Below are 25,631 nucleotides of genomic sequence, written 5' to 3'. Positions count from 1 at the left end.
GTAGAAGGCCGACTTGAGAAAAAACATTATACTCTTTGAGGGCCTTTTTGGTACTACTTTTGTGAAAATAAATTAGCTCTTCTGGTCTTGTTGTTTTCACTTGGGCCAGGGACTATTTAGCTGGGGCTTAAACTGAAATTGATTTTCATTATTCTGTCAGGATCCATGGGACCCAGTTTTCATGTCTGAGCTTCTTTTTCAAGCCTTGTAAGGATTGATATTGCAGGACTCGTATTCTTTTCTGGGGATCTGACAAAGAACAAAGGGAAAACGATTTTTTTTTTTTAATATTTTCTTTAAATTTTTTTTTTTTTTAACGTTTATTTATTTTTGAGACAGAGAGAGACAAAGCATGAACGGGGGAGGGTCAGGGAGTGGGAGACACAGAATCTGAAACAGGCTCCAGGCTCTGAGCTGTCGGCACAGAGCCCGACGCGGGGCTCGAACTCACACGGACCATGAGATCATGACCTGAGCCGAAGTCGGCTGCTTAACTGACTGAGCCACCCAGGCGCCCCGAGATTTATTTTTTAAGATAGAATAAAACTCCTTCTGTATGTCAGTGATCATGTAGGTCCTTTGGACCCTTTTGTAAATCTTCACATTATGGAATCTAAATTTTCCTTTGTCTTGAAACATTTTGCTGTTTGTTTGTCATCCATTCCTAAATACACTAAGCAAGACTGAAATAAAAGGAGATGGAATTATGGTGACTCCCCAGGTGGATGATACAGTCGTGAAATAACTCACTACTGCCCCAGCCTTTGCTGTGCTTAATGCATTGCCTGGCACGCCGCCTCCTTCTTTCAGGAAGATGCAGAAGACAGGGGACACCGTCTTTTCCCTCTGCTGTTAGCTTTCTTTGAACTCAGGTGAGAATTTAGAACTTTTCTTTGTGTGCCTCTAATGGCCAAAAGAAGACCGTTGGCAGAGGAAGACCTGCCCACTCTTAGATGAGTGAGAAGGTGAACATGGAGGGGCAAGCAGGGCCCGGGACTCAGCGATGGCTGTGGGATTGAGAGTTTCGGCGAATCTCAGCCTGCTGGTCTTCACGTGGGATCGATGGTAGGTTAGCTTCCCCAGACTCAGGAATCGGCAAGTGAACAGTATGTTTCTCTGGGGTCTGAAAAGGAAATGTGTACACTCTTCTGGCCATTCTACAGGAAAGGCTTCATCACACAGTGTTTTATGACAAGAACCTGGAACATCCTTTTTGATGTTTTAAAAAAGTATATGTGACAACATTTCTTTCATTTTTGTGTGTGATGTTTGGCCACCAGAATTTATTTTTTACCACCTACTGTTCACAAAATAAGTGGGCAAATGCAGAAGGAGGTATGTGTGCAAAGGTGATTGGGAGGATACAGATGATAAAACAATGAAAAAAACTCATTAGATCCTTTTTTGGGGGGGTTTATAAATCTAAAAATGAAAGCATGTTGGTAGTTATGGAGCAAAGAAGATGGCTGTCCTCCAATAAAATTGTGTCAGTTTCACAAGTAGTGTGTTTTGATGAAACCAGTCCAAGAAGAATCAGAAGTCATGATAAGCTGGAACCCACTGGAGGTGGATTTGAAACATGACATCGTTACAAGTGGGCTATGCTCTGGGTTCAGACGTAGCCAGCTGATGGGCGGCATTTAAAGGACCATGCCCATTTTGGGTACATAGATGCCTTCCAGACTACAAATCTGAAATAAAAACTTGGATTTGCTATTTTAAATTCTGATTGAAATCTCTAATGAAAAGATTCTTAGTTGTCCTTTTAGTGTGTGTATTATTTGTAAAATGACTTTAAATATAGAAAAATAAAGAGTGTGTTGAAGCCAGATAGTAAGTAAATGGTTAGGTGAATTTTTTTTTCTGACATACTGAGGGTTAAGCTTGGTTCAGAGTGTTTTTTTTTATAATGTTGACTAGATTTTATTGATAAACCATACATTCTGGAATTGATATTAACAGTAATTCCCACTTCGTGAAGATAAGATTAAGGCCCCACTATACTTTTCCCATCTTACTGAGAATGGTATTTGTGGATTGGTTTTGACTCATTTTGCTGCTTTCCAATCCAGTCCAACATTTTGTCCAATCCAGATAATATCAAAATTATTTATGTAAGAGAGCAACATAACGTGACTTCTAAGTACACGTATATCTTTGTTTTCTGTTTTGCATTTTTATGTTATTGGCCGCTTTGTCCCTATTGAAATCCCTTTAGAAACAATGGCATAAAGCAGTGAATCTCCACGATGCTAGTAAAATCAACTGGGGTCTTAAAAAAAAATAAGTACCTATAAATAAAATGGATATCTAAGCCCTACCTGAAAAAACTTGAAGTTAATTTGTCTGGAGTGGGAAGCCAGCATCTTTCCTTGCAAAGCTCCCAAGTGATCCTGCTGCTGCTGTGTTTAAGAAACACTGGCTTACGGTTTAGATTTTTGCAATAGATTGTTATTTTCTGTCAGACTTATGTGGAACCTCAATATAGAGTAGCATTTGATTAGTATAAACTTACAAGTTTGAATTGTATAATATTTATGAATATAATCAGTGAAAATGATTTATGTGAATTTTCAAAACACAAAATTATACCATGTATTGTTTTCGTCCATTACAAAAAACATGGTTGGGAAAGATACACGATTAAGGCTGCCCTGGGAAGGGGAGTGAAAAGGGCTTTATTGTTTTCCTTAAAAAATAAAAATTTGATGTCAGTAGTTCTTAAGGTTGACCTTTGTTAAATCCAGCACAATTGCCTGTTACATTGTTTATCTGTACTTTTCTGAATGTTTGAAATTAAAAGTTAAAACTAATTGGGCTGGTAAAATGAACAACAGATTTGAAAATCGGAGTGCATGCATGGTGGTTGAAGTCTCATTTTAGCCTCAGCACCCAGTTTATTTCTAAATTTTGTTCTGCTTGCATTAACACAGTTACTTAGTATGAGAGTGAACTCTTTGTTTTTAACAGCTCATATACTTAAAAAAAAAAAAAAACCTCTGAGGCTGCCTGGGTGGCTCAGTCGGTTAAGTATCCAGCTCTTGATTTCAGCTCAGGTCATGATCTCACGGTTCACGAGTTCAAGTCCTTTATCAGGCTCTGTGCTGACAGCATGGAGCCTGCTTGGGATTCTCTCTCTGCCCCTACCTGCTTGTGCTTGCCCTCCCTCTCCCTCCCTCCCTCCCTCCCTCTCTCTCTCTCCCAAAATAAATAAACTTAAAAAAAAAACCTAGATACCTTCAAATAAATAGCTGTCAAGAATTTTTTTTGTGCACAAAAATGAGTACCTATTAGTGCAAATTAATAGCAAGTTAATATGTTGACGCTCTCTAGTGTGTTACTATTTGGTATAAAACATACTTTTCTTGGTTCCTTTTTAAAGATAACCAGGGGCACCTGGCTAGCTCAGTCAGTAGTGTGTGTGTGACCCTTGGTCTCCGAGTTGTAAGTTTGAGCCCCATGTTGGGTGTAGAGGTTACTTAAAAATAAAATCTTGTTAAAAATTTAAAAAAATGAAATCTTAAACATAAAAGTTACCATCTCAACCATTTCTAGGCGTACAGTTCCGTGGCATCAACTATCACTACTGTCCATTTTCAGAACTTTATTATCCCACATTGAAACTCTGTACACCTTGAAAGTAACTTCCCCTTTGCCACCTCCCCCTGCCCCATCTCCTGGTAACCTCTGTTCTACTTCTGTCTGTATGCATTTGCCCATTCTGGCTGCCTAATATCAGCGGATTTTCATCTTTTGTGTCTAGCTTATTTCATTTATCATAATGTTTCAAGGTTCATCCATGTTGTAGCCAGTGTCAGAATTTCATTCCTTTTTAAGGCCGAAGAATATTCCATTGTATGACTACTCCACATTTTGTCCATTCATCAACATGTTGGTGGATGTTTGGGTTGTTTTCACCTTTTGGCCACTGAATAAAGCTCCTGTGAGCATAGGTGGCAGAGTATCTGTTGAGTCCCTACTTTTAGTTCTTTCAAGTATATATATCTAAAAGTGTAATTCTGGATCATACTGTAAATCTGTTTAACTTTTTGAGGAACCACCCGACTGTTTCGCACAAAGGCTGGGCTATTTTACACTCCGTCCAGGAAGGCCTGAGGTTTCCTGCGCGACCTCGCTAATACTTGTCATTTTCTGCGGCCATTCTTAGGGTGTGAAGGGTGTCTCACTGTGGTTTTGACTTGCATTTCCCCAGTGATGAGTGATGCTGAGCACTGTTGCTTGTAGTCCTTGGCCATTTTTCTGTCTTTTTCAGAGAAATGTCTATTCAGGTCCTTTTCCCATTTTTAAATTGAATTGTTTATACGTTCTGGGTATTAATTTTTTATCAGATATGTGGTCTGCACATGTTTTCTCCCATCTGTGGGTTGTCTTTACTTTTGATGCACGGAAGTGTTCGGTTTCACTGCAGTCCAGTTTATCTGCTTTTTCTTTTGTTGCCTGTGCTTTCCATCTCATATCCAAAAAGTCACTGCCACATCCAGTGTCCAGATACTTTCTTCCAAGAATTTTACGATTTTAGCTCTTACATTTAGGTCTTAGATCCATTTTGAGTTAATTTTTTGTGTTGTTGTTGTTTTTTTTTTTTAATGTGGAAATCTGTTTTTTTTTTTTTATTAAAAAAATTTTTTTTAATGTTTTTACTTATTTTTGAGAGACAGAAACAGAGCACAAGCCAGGGAGAGGCAGAGAGAGAGAGAGGGAGACAGAATCTGAAGCAGGCTTCAGGCTCTGAGCTGTGAGCACAGAGTCTGACACGGGGCTCATACTCACAGACCACGAGATCATGACCTGAGCCGAAGTCAGAAGCCCAACCAACTGAGCTACCCAGGTGCCCCCAGGAGATCTGTTTTCCTAAGCACCATTTGTTGAACATACTTCTAAAAATACAGGGTGGGGCTTTAGGTTTAAAACCTATTTAAAAGACAAAATTCAGCGGCGCCTGGGTGGCTCAGTTGGTTAAGCGTCCGATTCTTGATCTCGGCTCAGGTCATGATCTCACTGTCATGAGATCCAGTCCCACGTTGGCTTCAAGCTCTGTGCTAGGTGTGGAGCCTGCTTAAGATTCTCTTTCCCCCTCCCCCTTTCCCTCCCAAGCTTGTGTGCGCTCTCAAGAATGAACGAATGGATGAATGGATGAATTTATTTCAAACCAAACTTCTGTGGAGCTCTAGCCTTCCAAGGCATCTTGCTTGAAGATTTCTGGCTATAAGGATTCACTCATAAAAAGTCAGGCCCTCTTTCTGCTTAGGATTTAAGCAAGAAGAAAAATATTTTTAGGTTAAAAAGCCACCAGAAATGCTGTGCAAATAGTTTTGACTAGGCAGAGAGTGAAGTGGGAAGAACATCATCATCATGGAAGGAGAGAAAGAATTAGAGTGTCTGGGATGAATTTATTTGTACAGGATTATATTCTTGATTGTATTAATGTTTTTTAACTTAGGGTTTCATTTCTTTTAGCTGTAGTTTGAAATACTGATCCAATGTAGGTATAAGATCTATCTGATAAACATAGGGAAATGCACAACAGATACAATCCTGGATAGTCCTACGTTTTGCCTCTTCAGCAGTTTTAGCCACAAGTTCTTGTCCGAAAGTTCTCATCTTGGAAATAGGATTGTACAAATTCCTTGATTAAAGAGTCTCAATAATACGAAGGAAAATTCAGCTCTCTAGCCATGACTTGGCGGGGGAGGGGGTGTTGCTATTACTGAGCTTATCTGGATTCTCATTATCACTACCGCACATCTAGAATCCGTGTTGTCAGCTTGCACAGAGAAGATCTCTGCCCTGTCTAATCCCAGCTCTGGCTGGGGGTCTGTAAGTGAACCTGTTAGAAAGATAGTCTCTTGGGGCGCCTGGGTGGCGCAGTCGGTTAAGCGTCCGACTTCAACCAGGTCACGATCTCGCGGTCCGTGAGTTCGAGCCCCGCGTCGGGCTCTGGGCTGATGGCTCGGAGCCTGGAGCCTGTTTCCGATTCTGTGTCTCCCTCTCTCTCTGCCCCTCCCCCGTTCATGCTCTGTCTCTCTCTGTCCCAAAAATAAATAAAAACGTTGAAAAAAAAAAAAAAAGAAAGATAGTCTCAGCCTTTGTTCAGCAGACTTCATTAGTTTGCACCTGCGTTTTTGCTGGCAGCAGGAAGTGCGAGATTTTGTATGCAGTTTTGTAATTTGTTGCACGCATCTTTGTTTTTAAAAGAGTGGATTTCCAGGGACTTTGTGTCCAAATAAGAAGCCTGCATACTTAAGTGGAGAGACTTCTAATTTGGACTTGCCATGTCCCTCACAGATCTGTCTGTATTCTGACTTTTTCCGAAAGGTAGCTTGCCAGTCCTCAAGGAAAGCTTTGGAAGTCCGTCCCTCTTCCTGAGCAGCTGTGGTGTGGCTGTGCCAGAGTCTGTTAGGTGTGGATTGTTTATGGTGGATTTACGAGGTACAAGCTGACCCAGATTGTTTGTGTTTTGTTTTTTTTTTTAAACCTTTTAAATTCACTGACACATGGCACACAAGCGGCCTTGCTCACCGGGTTAGTGCTCACTCCATACAGCTAAGGTTCAGTGCTTTTAAGGTTTATCAGAGCTGGGGTGTTGATGTTTTTTCATAACAGTTCACTACTAAACAATTTTTCTTCCTTTAGGTGAATGGAAGAGAATCAGAAGAAGAAAATCTCAATAAATCTGAAATAAGTCAAGTGTTTGAGATTGCACTTAAACGGAACTTGCCTGTGAATTTTGAGGTAAGCTTGTTTTACATGTAGGACTCGTTTGGAAAACACTGTTGGCATTCGTCATTGGAATTTTTTTTTTCCCCTAAAAAACATTGGAATAATCATCACATACATGTGAACCTTCAGATTTAAGATTCAGACTTTATATTTAGCCAAAAAGCAGTATCGATTCTCTTCTTTTAGGGGTCATTAATTTAGGGACAGCCATGTCCCTCCACATAGTCCTTGGAAGGTCTCGGTAGGTCGGTCAAGCTCCTGGAATGGTTCTGAAGAATATTGTGTTTATGTTCTCATGTGTATTCCGGAGACAGGATCCATTGTTTTCAGAAGACTCTATTACTCCCAAAATGTTAACCTCCCTAAGAGTCCCTAGAAATTGTACAGTGTAGTTGTTAAAAAGGACATCAGTTTTGGGGCACCTGGGTGACTCAGTCCGTTACTTGGCCAACTTTTTGTTTCGGCTCAGGTCATGATAGCATGGCTTGTGAAATCGAGCCCCACGTTAGGTTCTGTGCTGATGCTTGAGATTCTCTCTCTCTGCTCCTCCCCAGCTTGCACACACTCTCTCTCTCAAAATAAATATTTAAAAAAGAAAAAGACATCAGTTTCATCCTTGTGTAGCTTTTGCCTTCTAATTCACCACTCTAATAACTTCATTTGTTGTTAGAGACTTTATGGTCTAAAAATAATTAATAGGTTGTTAGTTCAAAATGGAAAATGAGATACATTTAGTATGTTTCCTTCAAAGACCCAGTGAGTCCAGATAGACTAGGCAGGTAAGGGAGGTTAAGTTTCCATTAATGGTCTGACATGGTGAATTCTTTGCAATTCCTTTTGATTTCCATGCTTGGTTATGCAAGGTTGTGTTTTACTATATACAATGCAAAGTTCTTTGTCAATGCTTTGGTCTTTTAGAGTTACAAAGACTATATTTAGTTTTTCAAAATGCTTTATACTTGTACATTGTTTCGCTAAGCAAATGTAATGTGAGGTGGGGCATTTGCTTAAAACAATTTTAAGTGGTTCATAAATTTCTTTTGTCCTATTCTTAAAGACTCCTTGAAGTTTATTATCCTGTAAAATAATTATGTAGCATTTTTGCAGTTACAAGTGATCCCCAAATTCATGCCTGGCCTTTATAACATATATACCTTCTCTTATTAATGTGCTCGTGCCCTACACTGGCTCCTGAGTTCAGGCCTTAATCTTTCAGCTGCATGATGATGATTTCTGACTTCTACCTAGCATTGCTTCCCGGCCTGCCATGGGACACAGGTGGGATGGGAAGTTCCACTTGGATCATGGGGCTATCCTGCATCCCCTTACACCCATCCCTGCCTCACCCTGGCAGGCAGGACCTGGTTTATACTGTCCGCCTCCCTGAGCAGAGCCCCAGATGGATCTAGGGCTGTATCTTCTCACCTGGCTCTATATCCCTTCTAGCCCTTCCTCATCTGTTGGGAGTGGGGCTGGGGAGAAATGAGATACACAGAATAACAGGGCTGGTTGTTGAGTGGGAACTAGGTGGGAGCTTCGTTCCAAAAAGCCACAAGGTCTCCCTGGGTACCTGTTGCAGGAAAGGGAAGAAATACTCCTTTTTTCTTCCTGGTGAAGGATTAGTGAAGCATGAAAATGGATTTTTAGAGATTATAGAAGGGATGTCATGATTGTTGGGGCGGGGCATGCCTAGCTTCGCAGGTCACCTCAAGATTACAGAAGTGACTTCTGGTGCCAGGACCCTGGTTCCCTGTGAAGCTTGCCACCTTTTCATGCTAGTCGTTGCCTTGAGAGTCACAGAGCTTTCTGGAACCTTAGTGAAGGAATGCCACATCTGTGGGAATTGGAGACCAGATTGCTTCTGCCCCACTTCCACTCTGTTTAGATTTCAGACTTCTGTTCAGGAATATGTAACCTATACCCAGGAACAGTCAAGGAGTCACAGAAAAAAAATGGGAGTGCCCTCTGGTGGGTAAATATCTTACAAGGTAATTTAAGACCTTAACAGTGTGTGTTGGTGGCATGGAGTTTGTTAATGTGAGTACTTATGTTAAATAACTCCTATATCAAAGGTTCGTATTGCTTCCATTGTTAGATTGAGTAAGGGCTTTCATTTTTTCTTTCCCACAGTTCTGTCTCTTGCACTTGGAAGATTGCCTGGCACATAACGGATGCTCGGGAAATATTTATTGAATGAATGAATGAATGAACAGTTACTTTTTTTTTTTTTATAATTTTCAAAAAAATTTTGGAGAGTGAGCGTGTGCATACCCAAGGGGGAGAGGAAAGGGGGAGGGGGAGGGGGAGAGAGAGAGAGAATGAATGAATGAATGAATGAATGAATGAGAATCTTAAGCTGGCTCCACACTCAGCATAGAACCCAATGTGGGACTCAATCCCATGACCTGGGATCAGCCGAAATCAAGACTTGGGCACTCAACCGACTGAGCCACCCAGGTGCCCCAGAACAGTTGTTATTATTATTATTTTTTTTTTTTTACTAAGTTTTTAATAGTCAAACCTGTCACATAGAAAACTGGGTTAGAAGTATTTAATAGGAGAAAAGAGGAGCTGTTCCTACAGGTCTTTAGGAAAAATGTATATAGCTTGACTTTTGATAAAATACATAGTTTTAGTTACAAAATGTGATGGTGTTGATTGATAAAGTCACTGGGAGGCAGTTGTGACCTCATCACACTAAATCCATTGGAGGTGAAGCTCCATATTTAGATTGGTGGCATCATGATGTGATATGAGTAGCCGATGAAAATGGTTGCCCGAAGGGCCAGGGTGGGGCTGTGCATCTGAAGCATTCATTTGAAGCTGGTGCGTTTGAAGCGAGATCCAGGCGGTGGGAGGTGGTGAGTGGGGGGCGATTGGGAGCTCTGTCAAGTCCATCTGCTGGTACAGGTGTCAGCTGGTCCCTCTCAGCAGACCCCTTCCTTTGGGGGGCAGTGAAGGCCATTCTCTGAGGGGCTGCTTGTCCTCACCTTGGGAGCACAGCACCGCTGTTTCTTGGGCTTACTTGGTTTTCCTAGCCACTTCTTGAATATTTTATTTTGAAAGACTTCAAACCTGTGGAAAAGTTGGAAGGACAGTGAATTTAGCCTTCACTTAGATTTTTTAGTGATTAACATTTTACATTTGTTTTTTCTTTCTGTCAATATACATATTTTATTTTCTACCTGTTCTTGCTCTTGCTGCATCATTGGAGACCAAGTGGCAGATAGCATGATTCATAATATTTCAGCAAGTATCTTTTAGGGACAAGGACATTATCTTAAATAACCACAATCTAATTATCAAATACAGGAACTTGAGCATTGCTGTAGTTCTTACGTAACGTATGTCCTGTATTCACATTTTGCCACCTGCCCTGTCGTGTCCTTTACGGAAAGTATTTTCTTCTCGTGGTATCCAGTGCAGGATCACACCCTGAGTCTAGTAGAGGCATCTCTTGGTTTCCCTTTCATCTGGAACAGTTCCTCAGCTCCCCGCCCCCCCCTTTTTTTTGACAGTTTTAAAAGTTACTTTGTAGAATGCCCCTCAATTTGGTCTGATTGTTTCCTCATGATTAGTTTCAGGTTATGCATTTTTTTGGGCAGGAAACCCACAGAAGTGAGCATCACATGAAGGCATTTTACTGTGTTAGTGACACTTGTTTCCTTGGTTTACATCAGATGCTTCACCTTAGGAGACTTTCTCTTTGTAATTCATAACCTTCGAGGAGCCTCTTGAAGGTTGTTCCCTAAGAGACCTCCCCAATGAATCTAGTCATTGATGATTCTTCCTGGCATCAGGGACTACTATGGTGCATTTTCTGCATTTGCAGGTTGACATTCCACATGAAGAACCTTCCACAACATTAATTTATATTAGCAGAAGTCTGCTGCTGCTTTTTTATTCAAGATGTTCATTATTGTCGTCAGTCATTAGGGGGTGTCCAGCTGGCTTAGTCGGTGGAGCGTGTGACTCTTGATCCTTGGAGCTTACATTTAAAAATTTTTTTTTCAACGTTTATTTATTTTTGGGACAGAGAGAGACAGAGCATGAACGGGGGAGGGGCAGAGAGAGAGGGAGACACAGAATCGGAAACAGGCTCCAGGCTCTGAGCCATCAGCCCAGAGCCCGACGCGGGGCTCGAACTCACGGACCGCGAGATCGTGACCTGGCTGAAGTCAGATGCTTAACCGACTGCGCCACCCAGGAGCCCCTGGAGCTTACATTTAAAAAAAAAGAAGGGGTGCCTGGGTGGCTCAGTTGGTTGAGCATCCGGCTCGATCTCGGCTCAGGTCATGATCGCAAGGTTCGTGAGGTCAAGCCCACATGGGGCTCTGCTCTGACAGTACAGAGCCTGCTTGGGATTCTCTGTCTCTTCCTCTCTCTCTGCCCTTCCCTCACTTGTGTGCATGCGCGCGCTCTCACAAAAAATAAACATTTTTTTTTTATTTTTATTTTTTTCAACGTTTATTTATTTTTGGGAGAGAGACAGAGTATGAACGGGCGAGGGGCAGAGAGAGAGGGAGACACAGAATCGGAAACAGGCTCCAGGCTCCGAGCCATCAGCCCAGAGCCCGATGCGGGGCTCGAACCCACGGACCGCGAGATTGTGACCTGGCTGAAGTCGGACGCTTAACCGACTGCGCCAACCAGGCGCCCCCAAATAAACATTTTTAAAAAGAAAGAAGAAAGAAAACCATAGATCGTTATTATCACCGTTCGTGTTGATGCTCCCATTGCCATTCAGCTGGCTCCCGTCTCCTATGGGATGTTATTGGAAGTGAGGGGTTAGCTTTTTTGAGGTGTACTTTTCATACAGTAGAATTCTCCCTACTCCACACTTTGATGTGTTTTGATGAATGTAGATAGTTGTGTAAACAGCGCTGCAGTCACCACCTGAGACTTCTCTCGCCACAGAGCTGCCCTGACTCCCTTTGCAGCCCGTCCCTCTCCTCCGTCCTCGGCCTCAGACCACCGCTGGCCTCTTTCTGTCCCCACGGTTCTGCTCTTGTCACACACAACGTGACACAAATGGAATTACAAAATGGAATTATTGCCTTTTGTCTGGCTGCTTTACCTTAACACAGGTCTCGAGTGTCTTTGTTGCAAAGATCAGTAGTTTCTGTGTTTATTGCTCGAGGAGTTCCCAGTCGTGCGGACGCACCGCCCTGTTGAAGAACGTTTGGGTTGCTTCTGTTGTCGGTGACAGCGAGTAGAGCTACCGTAAACACACGTGCACGTCTGTAGAGACGTGTTTTCGTGTCTCTTGAGTAAAAACCTGGGGTCGGATTTGCTGGGTTGCATGATAAATCCGTATCTTTAACTTTATAAGATGCTGTCAAACTGTGTGGGGGTGTCGTCGTCGTTCTGCGTCGCCTCCGACACTTGGACTCGGTCCTTCTGCCAGGTGTGCGGTAGCAACCGGTGGCGGTGCAGTTGGGGCTCCGTGCGGCCCGGTGACGCTGAGCGCCTTTCTTGTGCTGCTTTGCCATCTGCGCGTCTCCCTTGGGGGAGCGTCTGTTCACACCTTCTGTCAGTTCTATTACTGAGTTTTTTATTGTTGAGTTTTGGGGGTTATCTACATATTCTGAATACAGCCCTTTTATCGCATAGGTATTTTCCAAATACTTTTTCCCAGCACGTGACTTGCCTTCGTATTTTTTAAACAGTATCTTCCGAATGGCAAAGAGATTTTAGCAAGGTCGCCTTTGCCTAATTTTTCTTTTGTTTTGTCGTGGTTTTGTGCAACCTTAGCTGCCTTTGCCTCACCGAAGGTCATACTCCTGTGTCTTCTTCTAGAAGTTTCGTCGTTTCAGCTCTGAAATTGAGGTTCATGATTCATTTTGAGTTACAGTTTTTCTGTGTGCTGTGAGGTGTTTTCTTCCTCTCCTGTTTGTGGGCCTCGTCATCCCTGCACGCGTGCTCCTCACCACCCCTCTTCAGAGTCTGAGTGAACGTACTACCTTCTGGTGCAACAAAACGTTTTAGCTTTGAACTTGCCCCGCTCAAGCTTTGGTGCCATTGGAAATGGAAATTCAAACAGAAATGGCCCCAGCTGTTCCTGCGAGGAGCCCTGGGTCCCTTCCACAGAGAGTGGCACGTGGGGACCAGCAAGGGGTGCCAGGCGTGCTGGTTGCTGCCGGAAGGAGAGTCCTCGCTTCGAGGCCTTGTGGGCAGGTAACTCTAGAAGATCCCTGTATGTACCTTGACTTCAGTCCAGCATCATAGGCTCTTCCTCTCCATTCCGAATTTCATACTGAGATCTCCTGCCGTCGGTCTGGTGAAACAAGCTTCCTCTGCAGGCAGGCACCCATGTCTTCTGTGCACAGCCTGTTCGATTTTACCTCTGTACCAGCCCGAGACTCACTGCCTGGGTCCAGATCTGGAGGGCTCCCGTAACCTCCAGCCGTCCCTGTGCCCTTTTCACATTACCCACCCAGAAGAAGCTCTTTCTGATATAACTATAGCTTCATTTTCTTTGTACTTGGACCTCACATAAATAGAATGATATGATATGGATAGTTTGATGTTGAGTCTCATCTGCGTGTGTCAGTAGTTTTTTTCTATGTGGCATTTCACCGTGTGAATGTAAAATTGTGTTTATCCATTGTCCTGCTGATGGACATGTGACTTGTTTCCACTTTAGGAACCATTGTGTATAAAATATAAAACCAAGTCTTCTTGTGTATATGTGCACCCAGAATTGCCAAGGCCCAGGGCAGGTGTTCAATAAAAATTGTCAAGCTGTTTCCCAAAGTGGTCGTACAGTATATGCTCCCACCAGCTGTTCTGTATCCTTGTGAACACTCGATACTCTCAGTTGCTTTGATTTCAGCCATTTGGGGGGTGTGGATATTATAGTATTGCATTGTGGTTTCAGTTTGCATTTCCTTGATGACAAACGGTGATCACTTTTTCACATGCTTATTGGCCACTTGGAGATCTTGTTTTGTAACGTGTGTGGTCAGGTGTTCTTTAATTGGGTAGTTGGTCTTTTTATTGTTCACTTGAGGCGTTCTTTCAGTATTCTGGGTATAAATCCTCTGTCAGGTACACATGTTGCAAATACTCTCTCCCCTTCTATGGGTTCCCTGTATTTTTTACACGTCATCTGTTGATGAGCAGTTTTGGTTTTGTTTTTGTTTTTTGAGAGAGAGAGAAGACAAGCGGGGGAGGGCAGAGAGCGAGGGAGACACAGTGAAGCAGGCTCCGGGCCCCAAGCTGTCAGCACAGAACCTGACGTGGGGCTCAGACTCACGAGCGTGAGATCATGACCTGAGCCGAAGTCGGACACTCAACCGACTGAGCCACTCAGGCACCCCATGACGAGCAGTTTTTAATTTCGAAGACCTTCAGTTTTGTTTTCCTTATGGCTGGTACCTTGTGCTTTCAAGAGCTCTTTGCTACTCTCGTGGTCATGACTTGTTCTCCTGTTTACTTTGGAGAGCTCTATAGTTTGAGCTCTCACATTTAGGTCTGTGTTCCGGCTCTAGTTACCTGTTTGTGGTGGAGTTTGAGACTGTGCTTCTCCCATGAGGATATCTAGTTGCTTTTTTTATTTAAAAGACTTTTGGTGCGCTGTGGTGTGTTTGCCAGAAATCACGAGACCATATGTGTGCAGGTCTGTTTCTGCATTCTGTTCTATTTTATTGATCTCTTTCTTTGCCCGTAAACAATACCGTGAGGGCACGGTTGCTGCAACTTAATGGGAAGTCTTGAAATCTGGTAGTGTGAGTCCTCTGACTTAGCTGTTCTTTTCAAGACCATCTGAGCTAATGTAAGTTGGAGTCAGTTTTTCTTTTCCCTCTGTGTGTTCCTGGAATAACTTTATACTTAGGTTTCTGTTCATACTCAATTTTAATGTTTCTCTCTCATCATTGTGGACTTATTTTTTATATTTTAATATGTAAAACCAAAAGTCAAAACTATGCACAAAGATACATTCAGCAGTATCATGCTGTCCCCTTTCTACCCCAATCCCTCCCACTTGCTGTAGGGAACTAATTCTGTTGGTTTCTGCTTTATCCATCTTGTGTTTCTTTTTGCAAAAATAAGTATATAAACACACGTGTGTGTCTGTTTACATATAAGTGTGTATATACAAATCTTTTCTTTAACGCAAAAGTTAGGGTACTATATAAACTCTTTTGCAGTTTCTGCTTTTCTTCCTGTGTACTGGAAATCCCTGCCAGTGCTTAGAAGGTTCTCGTTCTTTTTTGTGGCTGGATGCATAGCAGCCAGTATTTAATAAGCTCAGTCTTGGCTTGAGGCTCAGAGCAAGTATTAAACTTGAACTCTTTATGTCGCAGTTATTTCTGGGCTTTGCTGGGATGGCTGCCTTCCTGCCATTTGCAGTGGGTCTCCCAAAACTCAGAGCAGTCTGTGACCTGGGGACACAGATGGGAGCCGTTGTGCTAGGAGGACGGGAGCGGAACTTGCTTCCCATTTCTTTGATGCTAACTGGGACTGATCAGACCCAAGAATATTAAGAAGTCTGGAAAATAACGAACAAGGGGAGAAGAGCATTCAGGGTTATCACTGTTTCCTTTTGCTGACGCGTGTGCTCCCTTCATTTCACGGGTCTTACCGAAACTCCCCTTGGCCGGTGTTTCCTGGGAGGTAGTGCGCTAAGCAGCGTGCCCTGCCGCTTGCAGGAGGTGTCTGTCGCGCTTTCACTCAGTCTTTCCCTCTAAACCAGGTTGCCCGGGAGAGTGGCCCCCCCCACATGAAGAGCTTCGTGACCAAGGTGTCAGTTGGGGAGTTTGTGGGAGAAGGTGAAGGGAAGAGCAAGAAGATTTCGAAGAAAAATGCTGCCATAGCTGTTCTTGAGGAGCTGAAGAAGTTGCCACCCCTGCCCACAGTCGAGCGAGTGAAGCCCAGAATCAAAAAGAAAACAAAATCCATAGTCAGGGTAAGAACCTTCCCGAACGAAGAGGGTATTTCCGTTGCCCACAGACGGCTGGGGGCTTCAGAAGGCTCACTAGGTGGCGGATCCTAGTGACAGCAGATGGCCGCTGACGTGCCACCTGCCAGTCCGGGCGCCGGGGCCTCCTCGTGCAGCTCTCCCGGGAGCACTCCCTGTCAGGCAGACGCGACCCCGAGCTGGGGTGGGGTCGGCGGGGCCCCCGCAGGTGTGCGCACACATCTGCGGATGAGGGTGTGACTACAGGAGTGCCCATCTGCAGACAGGATGGCGAAGTCGTCCTCACTCCACCTCACCGCCCCTGGCACTGGTGTGAGTGTGGAGGAAAGACGTCTGGGGACAGGCGGACGAATGAGACGTTTCACCAAACACCACCTGATTTCTTCGGGATTTTTTTAAGCTGTGTCAGTGGACCTGCCCCCTCCTCCCCACCCAGAGAAGGGGCAGGAGTCCATTCGGGCATATTTAGGGATACTAGGGTCTGCTCTGTCACGACTGTCAATACGAGTTGACCCTTGAACAGCACAGGGGTTAGGGTTGCCAACCGCCCCCCTCCCCCCCCCCCACGCACGCGTGCGCGCGCGCGCGCACACACACACACACACACACACACACACACACACACACACAGCGGAAGACCAGGGTTTAACTTTTTGACTCCCTAGGAGCATAACCACTAATAGCATGTTGACCAGAAGTCTTACCAATAACATAAATGGTCGATTAACACATTTTATGTATTGTATATTGTTACATACATATGTGTATTCTATGCTGTATTTGCACAATAAAGTAAGTGGGAGAGAAGAACATTATTAAGGAAGTCGTGAGGAAGAGAAAATACATTGAGTATACTATACTATAGTGTATTTATCAAAAAGAAAGAAAAAGAAAAACCCGCTTGTGCGTGGACCTGGCGGTTCAGACCCTTGCTGCTCAAGGGTCAGCTGTAGTTTGATGCTGTGTCAAGGCCAGGACACAAAAGCGAGCACTCTGCTCACTGCTGCACTTTCCTTTCTGCTTTTCATATCCGCGTGAGTCTGTGGGTGAGGATTCTGTGGCGCTGAAGGTGGCCACTGGGAAGGAACGGTGGGGTTCTTGGGTGTCAGCTTGGGGTTTTTTTTTAATAGTTTTTGGATGTTGAATCATTGCTAAGAAAGCTGGGGACCCATCTTTATAACAGACTTTCAGGGGAGTTTTAGGAATAGTGTCCTGTATTTCTTTTCTCCATTGTGAAGTTGTAATTTATTGTCAAAAAGCAGACATTACGATAGTTGTCTGCTCGTAGTGAAATACTGATGTTGGTTTGCCAGGAAGACTTTTAAAAAAGTCAACCTCAGTGCAATCCTAGAAAGTCACTGAGCATCTTTTAACTTTAAAAAAGTTTTAAAGGGGCGCTTGGGTGGCGCAGTCGGTTAAGCATCTGACTTCAGCCAGGTCACGATCTCGCGGTCCGGGAGTTCGAGCCCCGCGTCGGGCTCTGGGCTGATGGCTCAGGGCCTGGAGCCTGTTTCCGATTCTGTGTCTCCCTCTCTCTCTGCCCCTCCCCCGTTCATACTCTGTCTCTCTCTGTCCCCAAAATAAATAAACGTTGAAAAAAAAAAAAAGTTTTAAAAAGGTCTGATTAATTCAGGCCCTTAGATCAACATAAAAGTAATCTCTTGTCACGTCCCGATCTCTAAGTTGGCAAAGTCCTTTCTGTGACTAACATGGCACGTGGATTTTACATTAATTGTTCCTCAGCTACAGAGCAGCACAGACTATGGCCAGGGGATGAACCCGATCAGCAGGCTGGCCCAGATCCAGCAGGCGAAAAAGGAGAAGGAGCCGGAGTACATGCTTCTGACGGAGCGAGGCCTCCCACGCCGCAGAGAGTTTGTGATGCAGGTAGGTCGGCGTGGGTTATGGGCAGACTTCTCGGCTGGGCCAGGTCCAGCGGCTGGATGCTTCCCTGAGGAGGCTGGATGAGGAGCTCTGCTCCAGTGGGCCCTGCTCCCTGCCATCAGGCGTTATCAGTAGTAAGACCGTGGCACTTGCAGTAATCTGACGCCTTAAAACATACTTGTGTGTGCACCACACGTGCCCCTATATCAGCAGGTGGGAGCTTGGACATACCGCTGGAGTGTGTGAGTGCGAGGACTGTGGGATTGTGGGTGAATGCTTCTCTTCATTACATCTCCTTGAAGGTTTATATTATTCTTTTCAGAAGATAAATTTTACAAGTTATATCAGAGGATCTGTTCCTGTTCTCCTAATCCTTCTGTCAAATCTGGAGTCTAGGGTTGTTGGATCTTCCTTACATTGGGATTACACTTCATTCAGATGGGTGCAGAGTGTTTCTCCTTATGCTCATTAAACAGTTATTCATATGGGCAGCTCACTTTGATCGTGATTTGAATTTAATAGTGTTTTCTGGTGAAAAACCCAGTACTTAACTCTTGTGTAGCAGTTTACAACTTTGGAAGCACCGTCACTTAGCCTACCCAGTCAGAAGGCCAGAAAAGTAATGGTCCTTCTGTGCTACCGAGGAAGATTGCAGCGTGCCAGGACAATCGGTCATTTGACCAAGATCAGAGCTGGTAGACAGCAAGGCCAGGATTCAACCCCCAAGCCCTTGTCGCTGGCCAGAGAAGGTTTCCTTGATTTTCAGTTCTGTGACGTGGGGCTTTTGGTTCTGGTCTGTGCTCAAGACCAGCATGGAAGGGGATTGTAAGCAGTGGTATATGCTGGAATATGTTTAACAATCAGCTGTCTTAGGGGTGGGTGGCACAGTGGGAAGGGGGCCGGGCGCGTGTGCGTTTATGGATGTGTGTGTGTGTGTGTTATAAATTTCACTGACAAAGGATGCGTAGCATACAGTTTACAAATAATATATAAAATACATGTTCTCTTGACTGTCAATTTTATACATCTGTAACTTCAGTGTAACTATCATCTTGAGTAGTATAAAGTCAGGCTGCACACAAATGCTTCATTACTACTGTCCAGTTCAAGCAAAGAAGTTGCTCATGCTGCTGACAAAGGACTGTAGTCTTAGCATGGGTATTGACTGTTTTGTTCACATAAACAAGATGAAAGTGCAACAACAAAGATATGTTGGAACTTCACTCGTTTTTAAACAATGAGTGACTTTATTGAATTGAATAATTTTCAAAGATTGGACAGACGTCCCCAGTTTTTTGTGCTAGTTACAGTGCCACGGCTGCGGCCTTGACACGCTTTTAAGCTTAATTTGCATTATTAACCTTTTCTCCGTCTTGTAAGTCTGGAGTAGACAGCAAAACAACGGAGCGCTTGCTGCGCTGTATTCGCAGATCTTTGGTGTAAATACTCCCACCGTGGCACCTGGATCCCGGGGCTGGGAAGGGGAGCGTGCGGGAGCGCACCCCGGTAATATTTCCACCGAGCAGATGCCACGGATGCAGAGGACCTCAGAAGCACAGATATCTGTGAGATGTAGTCCCGTTAGGAAGTGACGACTTCCTTTAGCTCTGTTGGTCACAGTCGTTATAAGCTGCCGTGGTCTAGTGTGTCGGAGGGGCTGCCTTCACCGTGCGTCGCAGGCCGCCGCAGGCCCGCTCTGGGGCACCGCTGTTAAGCATCTAGCTTCTGACCGTTGCCGGGTTCTTTTGCCAGCACACCGATGCCTGACCGGTCTTTACTCTGAAGGCGTAAGCACTGGTCTGAGCCCTGACTTCGTCCTCATGCAGGTGAAGGTGGGAAACCATACCGCGGAAGGAACAGGCACCAATAAGAAGGTGGCCAAACGCAACGCAGCCGAGAACATGCTGGAGATCCTTGGTTTCAAAGTCCCACAGGCTCAGCCCACCAAACCAGCCCTCAAATCAGAGGAGAAGGTGACTGCTCGGGGCTGTGTCCTTGCTCTCTAATTGCAAGATGACCTCCTCGCCTCATCCTAGGGGACTCTGGCACCTCCAGGGCCAAGCTTCAGGGCAAGGCTTCATCCTCCTGGCAGTAAAACAGCCCTGCTGAGCAGCGTCTTATCCATTTGGACCATTATAATGTGGTCAGAAGGGGAGTTGCATGTCCATGGCTCCAAGCGTGGCTCTGGGTTAAGTCGTTCTTGTTTCCGTATCTTTGTGGTCGGGACGCTTTGCTGGAGGGCAGCTTGCTCTTTCCATTTGTAGGATGCTAGGCGACTGGGCTTGAAGTTAACACGTCTAGTTCTGTCGTCGTGCTCTCATAGTGAGGCCTGCAGGAACGAGTTATCAACCTTAGGCTTCTGCTAGTTGGGGAGCAGCAGGCTTTGGGTTTTCTGGGACACCGGCACAGTGTGATTTATGGAACTAAATCCATAGTTTAGATTCGGGATTTCTTTTTCTTTATGAATTTAACACTAGATAAAAATCTTCAAGATTGGTAAGCGGTACCTTCAAGCAAGTTCTTGACTGAGCTTGTTTCCACGGAGAGGTCCCAGGACGGATTCACTCCCTATGCCTGCCATGTCCCCAGTGGGACACGGCATCTGCTCTGGCTGCAGACACTCGTCAGAGAATCTGCATAGATCCTGGACTTGGTGTTTGGGTGTTTCATTCCAAAATCTGGTAGATCATTCACAGCACCCTTAACCTTCTCAAAAAGGAGACCCGTGTTTGAGAAAATTTTCATCTCGTAACATTTGCCCCCCCCCCCTTGTTATCGTTGGAAATACCCCTTCTCTTTTAACTGGATGTTAGTTACACAGAGAGTCTAAGAGCTGCTTCCCCACCGTGGGCTCTACCAGTGTAGCATCCCCGGCTCCCTCCGGTTAAACACTCCCCTGTCTTCCTGTGAGTGCAGAGTTCAGTACCTGGTTCCGTGTGCCTGTTGGCATCTCTTCAAGGACAGGCTGTGTGGGCCGGAGTGTCGCTGGGTGAGGGCAGGAGGCTGCCAGGGCGGCGGCGCGGGGGTAAGGCTTTCTGCCGATCACCTCTTCATATTGCAAAATGTTACAAACTGCAGGTCAATGCTGGTTGGAGCTTGTTTAATTTTAGACAGTAGGAACTAATTTTGCAAGAGTTTGATTTATGCTCATGGCCTTTTTTGTTTTTTTGTTTTTTTGTTTTTTTTTTTTTTTTAAGACACCAGTAAAAAAACCAGGGGATGGAAGAAAAGTAACCTTTTTTGAACCTGGCTCTGGGGATGAAAATGGGACTAGTAAGTGTGTTGTTAATATTGTCCTGATCTGAACTTGATTCTGGGATTTGTGTAGCTCCCGGAATGACGAGCAGTGTTGAGCTTTGTGTCATCCCCGTGCCGCTGTGTGCACCGAGGGAGGGCCAGCGGGTTGGAAAGTGTTTTCCCGGCGGCGTGTGTGGCCTTGTGTTGACCCGTCTGCATGTCCCTCCCTAGGCAATAAAGAGGATGAGTTTAGGATGCCTTATCTTAGCCATCAGCAGCTGCCCGCTGGGATTCTTCCCATGGTGCCCGAGGTTGCCCAGGCCGTAGGAGTCAGTCAAGGACACCACACCAAAGATTTCACCAGGGCAGCTCCGAATCCTGCCAAGGCCACGGTAACTGCCATGATAGCCCGTGAATTGTTATATGGGGGCACCTCGCCCACAGCCGAGACCATTTTAAAGAATAACATCTCTTCAGGCCACGTACCCCATGGACCTCTCACAAGACCCTCTGAGCAGTTGGACTATCTTTCCAGAGTCCAGGGATTCCAGGTAACTGTTAGACCTGAGCTGTGTGGTCTAGACATCAGTGTCGTCCTCTTTTTGGGGGGGGGGGTTTCTCTCAGGAAATGAGCCTCGTACCTTGTTTATTAAATCAAGGTCTTTATATAGGGGAAGGGGTGGTGGAGGGCACATGGTACCTGGGTGGTCCTGAGAAGGTCGGGGAGGTAAGGAAAGTCCCACGGGCCTGTACGGTGTAGAGTAACCTTGTCCTTTGGTAATAAAATTGTAAAAAATCCAAGCCAACCATAACAACAAAGCTGCTAATATTCGTGGTGGTTCTAGCAAGCACGGATTCATTGTGCTGGCCCTTTCTGCCTAGTAGGAAAGGGCACGGCTTCTTTCAGACTGGGGTCTCTGGGCAGACGTCTGGGTTCCTGGAAGATTTCGGAAGCTAGGGCCCTGGTGCTTGTGGCCCTTGGTGCCCCCGGCAGCAGGCCCCCCGACGGCCTCTTGCCGACTGAGTGGGAGTTGGTGGAGCCTCCTCAGGTTGAGGGCAGGGAGAAAGAGGTGTCCTCTGCCTGTTTGCTGGGCCCCGTTTGTATTTGCCGCTTCCCTACCTGGCCTCAGTTTTCTTCTCCCCTCAGGTGGAATACAAAGACTTCCCCAAAAACAACAAGAACGAATTTGTATCTCTTATCAATTGCTCCTCTCAGCCACCTCTGATCAGCCACGGGATTGGAAAGGATGTGGAATCCTGCCATGACATGGTATGTTACCCAGTGGTCCTGGCTCCTGCCTGTTGCCGGCCTGGGGAAGATAGGAAAAGGGCTCTCCCATAGCCTTTGGTTGTTTTATAGATTTCGTCTTTTGAAGCCCTCTTCCTTAGTTTATTGGATTGATTTCTCATCCTGTTTATCAGAATTCGTCAGGTTTAGATACCCCTTCCCCTTCCCTTGCCTGTGCTGACCTGGGGGGTGGACTTGGATCCTGGAACGCCTACCTCTACATGCTGTATCCGTTCGTCTCCTTCCAGAACACAGAACCCCAGCCAGGCCCAAGTTCGGGCAGCTGTAGAAAGCCCCTTATTGTGGTCTGCTGTTCAGGTGAAACTCCTGTTCCGAGAAATACTAAAACTGAGAAATGGCATTGATTAATCGGAGTAAACTGTGGTATATCCACCTGATGGAGTGTAAGGCATCGGTCAGATTAATGTCAAAGAAGGAAACGTGATAGGTTTTTGTTTTAAAGCAGGATACAGAATTTGTAGTCTGGTTACCACAAGTTTAAAAACACTGAAAGAAAATCTAATAAAACTAACAGAGGTTGTGATTCAGTGAGGTAAACATGGATCATTTATTTTTTAATTTGTATTTTAAGTTAAAAATTCAAATGTTAAGGGAAAGTGTGATTTGGGGGGCTCCCTGTTTGGACCCTCACGGGCAGTGGCCGCACCTTGACTCTCCCTTTCGTCCCTGCCAGGCCGCACTGAACATTTTAAAGTTGCTGTCTGAGTTGGACCAACAAAGTACAGAGATGCCAAGAACAGGAAATGGCCCAGTGTCTGTGTGAGTGAGCCCGTTTTCAGAAAGGCAGCTCTTTTCGCCATTTGCATTCAATTCAGACCGTCAGCTCAACTCCGTAGTGAAACTCACCTCAGTCCCTTTTCTGTCCCTTTCTTTCTCCCGAGGGGTTTCTAAGTAGTGGGCAGAGCGTGCAGTTTTTTAAAATTTTGAATAGGTAATACATTCACGTGGTTCAAAAATCAAAATTATTTTCAAAGGTGCACAGTGATCAGTCTTGCCCTCCTCGCAGTCCCCACCCACCTCATCCTCCCTCCCCTCCCACCCAGAGATCTTTTTGTTTTTCTTCCAAGATTTTATTTATAACATACAGTGTGATATTCCTTTCAGGAGTAGAATTCAGTGATTCATCACTTACATACAACACCCAGTGCTCATCAGAACAAGCACCCTCCTTAATGCCCGTCACCCATCTAGCCCATCCCTCATCCACCTCCCCTCCAGCAGCCTCCCATTTGTTCTCTCGTTAAGAGTCAGAGGTCGCATTTGTATTAATTTATGTATCTTTCATATGTGTTCCTTTATGCAAATATCATCCTGTGCTGCTTCATTATTTTCTCTGTCCCAGAGCTACCATACTACACATGCATTCTCCTTAGTGTTTTTTCACTTGGCGGTGACATCCTGACAAAACTTGAACCCCATTATCAAAACTGGGACCTGTGCTATTGGACTTCAATGTCGGCTAATTTCATCTGTAACATGGGCTTTATTCCCTTAAATTTCAAAACTGGCATCATTTTTTCATTTTTCTTTTTCCTTGAAGGTGTGGAAGGTGCTGAACCTTTTGTGGCCACGAACCGTTGTTAAAACCCCAACATATATACTGAAAATACTGAAACTGCTTTGAGAATTTGGAATTTCTGATACCTCCAGTGGGCTGAGACACGTGCTGGGTAAAGAAGCAGAGGCGGCAGTGGTGACGAAGGCGGGGACGCAAGGAGGCAGTGTGGCTGCGCGTGTGCGGTGTTTTGTGCCACACGCAGGCAGCTGCTTGCTGAGGGGTGCTGCGAGGCCTGCCAAGCGGCCCTGGCTTGACCGGGAAACCAGCAGGCCCCGGCCCCGGCCCCTGGCACCTCGGTGCTCGGCTGTCGTCACCCTTTGGGCCGTGTTAAGGACACAGGAGAGAGCGCGCGCAACCTTTCTCAGACTGGCTCACGCAGACGCTTGGGACAAACCCTGGACACCCACGCTGGGGACAGGGGCCTTAGACCAGCCCCAGAGCCGAAAGCACCAGAGAAAATCAAATGCTTCCTACTCGGCGCCAACCATTCTAGTGTGCTATGGCCCCACCTCCGTGGTGCCCACACCGTCCCCACTGCTTTCTCTTCCAACAGATACGTACTCTTAGTTTTCTTATTTTCTTTTGATTGAAATGACACTATATAAATTTTCATTTGAGAGTTTCTCAATTGTATCTAGTTACATAGCACAGTTTAGAAACTTGTCCGAGACTGACCCTACTGGAAATCTAATCAGCAGAGATCATATCCGTGTGTATGTGGTTCCACATTCTTACTTTGTCAGACTGAGCCAGGACCGTTGCAGCGATGCGGACGATGTGCCCTCTGGTTCAGCTGCAACGGTCCTGGACTTGTCAGCATCCTGGATGAAGTCTCCCATGGTTGTATAAATTGGACAGTTTAGGAGTTTTAAACTTTAGTGATCATTTGTTTCCTTTTCTGTTTTATTTTTGTTAATGCAACAGGACTTAAATGAATTTTGGTCTTTGTTTTAAAGATTATTAAAAAAAAAATTGTGTGTCTATACATACGGCTCTTGAGGACACGTGGCTTTCACACTACAGGATATGGTCTCCGTGTAGTACGTCTAAACCCGCAGATGGATTTTCCTGGAGTGCTTTGTACCGCTGTTGCATCTCCATGTAGGGCAGCAGAGAGTGGCCTGTGTTGAGCTCCGAAACTGTTGCTTTTGATGTTGTGTTACTGCACACAGAAGCGTGTGCGGTAAGGTCCTGCATATGGTCCAGATGAAAAGCACCGTAGTCTTGCGAGTTAAGTACTGCTTTTGTTCGATTCATTGTTTACGCTGGAATTTTATCTCCCCATGGAATGTAAGTAAAACATAGTGTTTGTCACCAATAAATGGTAATACTAAATTTTTTTTGTTAATTTATTCTCAGATGCCACTACTGCTAGGTAGGTCCCCTCCCAACCTACCTCCTACCCTTTTTTTTTTTTTTTTTAAGGAAAAAAACAAAACAAAACTTTGTAATGCTTGTGATTCTGTTTGGGCAAAATTCTGAAGATCTGAAATGACTTTATATCAAACCATTGATCAATAAACAGCTACTAATGAATTTTTGGTCCTTTCGAGCAGTATCTAAAGAAGTGAGGGAAGATGTGAGGGTGTGGAAGCGAGGCGTGTGGGCAGCCAGGTGAGGGGACAGGCCTCTCCTCTCCAACCTGACACTGTCACCCGAAGAAAGAAGCCAGAAGAGGAGACTTCTCGACGCCGTGAGTCTCACTTCCTGCCGGTGCGCTCACACTCGGAGGAGGACGGTGAGGCACTCGCTGCGTTCAAGCCTGGCTGAGGAGCGGGCTGGCGGCTTTCCGTTTAATTTTAGAAGATGCTCATAGAGGTGGTTCGCTGTAAAAACCAGCCCGTGGGTGGGACCGCCAGGATGAGAGTGGTCAGAAGGTTCTAGAAGAGTGCTCAGACACAGAAGGGGATCTGACGTCGCAGGGAGAAAGCAGGGAGAGTTTCTCAATTGTGTCTAGTTACATAGCACAGTTTAGAAAC

The 25,631-nt window shown here is 45.1% G+C and overlaps 1 protein-coding gene across 14 annotated transcripts in view; it reads left to right on the top strand.

Moving 5' to 3' along the window:
- STAU1 (staufen double-stranded RNA binding protein 1) overlaps positions 1 to 25,188 on the top strand; it is an 86,641-nt gene extending 61,453 nt beyond the window's left edge. For 11 of the 14 annotated variants that reach the window (XM_040459994.1, XM_040460005.1, XM_040459996.1 and 8 more), the window contains 9 exons: positions 6,655 to 6,753; positions 15,440 to 15,652; positions 17,408 to 17,551; positions 19,375 to 19,521; positions 20,746 to 20,821; positions 21,017 to 21,336; positions 21,933 to 22,055; positions 22,768 to 22,853; positions 23,635 to 25,188. In XM_040459994.1, the coding sequence (XP_040315928.1) occupies positions 6,655 to 6,753; positions 15,440 to 15,652; positions 17,408 to 17,551; positions 19,375 to 19,521; positions 20,746 to 20,821; positions 21,017 to 21,336; positions 21,933 to 22,055; positions 22,768 to 22,853; positions 23,635 to 23,650 (1,224 nt within the window). In that variant the 3' untranslated portion in view covers positions 23,651 to 25,188. Of the gene's footprint in view, positions 1 to 6,654; positions 6,754 to 15,439; positions 15,653 to 17,407; positions 17,552 to 19,374; positions 19,522 to 20,745; positions 20,822 to 21,016; positions 21,337 to 21,932; positions 22,056 to 22,767; positions 22,854 to 23,634 lie in introns of those variants that run through there. The other 3 variants (XM_040460000.1, XM_040459999.1, XM_040459995.1) reach the window with 3 other exon arrangements.
- Positions 25,189 to 25,631: the final 443 nt, after the last annotated feature.

Source organism: Herpailurus yagouaroundi, unplaced genomic scaffold, assembly GCF_014898765.1.
Source record: "Herpailurus yagouaroundi ecotype Mexico unplaced genomic scaffold, PumYag 246, whole genome shotgun sequence".
Classification (NCBI taxonomy): Eukaryota; Metazoa; Chordata; class Mammalia; order Carnivora; family Felidae; genus Herpailurus; species Herpailurus yagouaroundi.
This window is presented reverse-complemented; position numbering and strand designations above follow the sequence as displayed.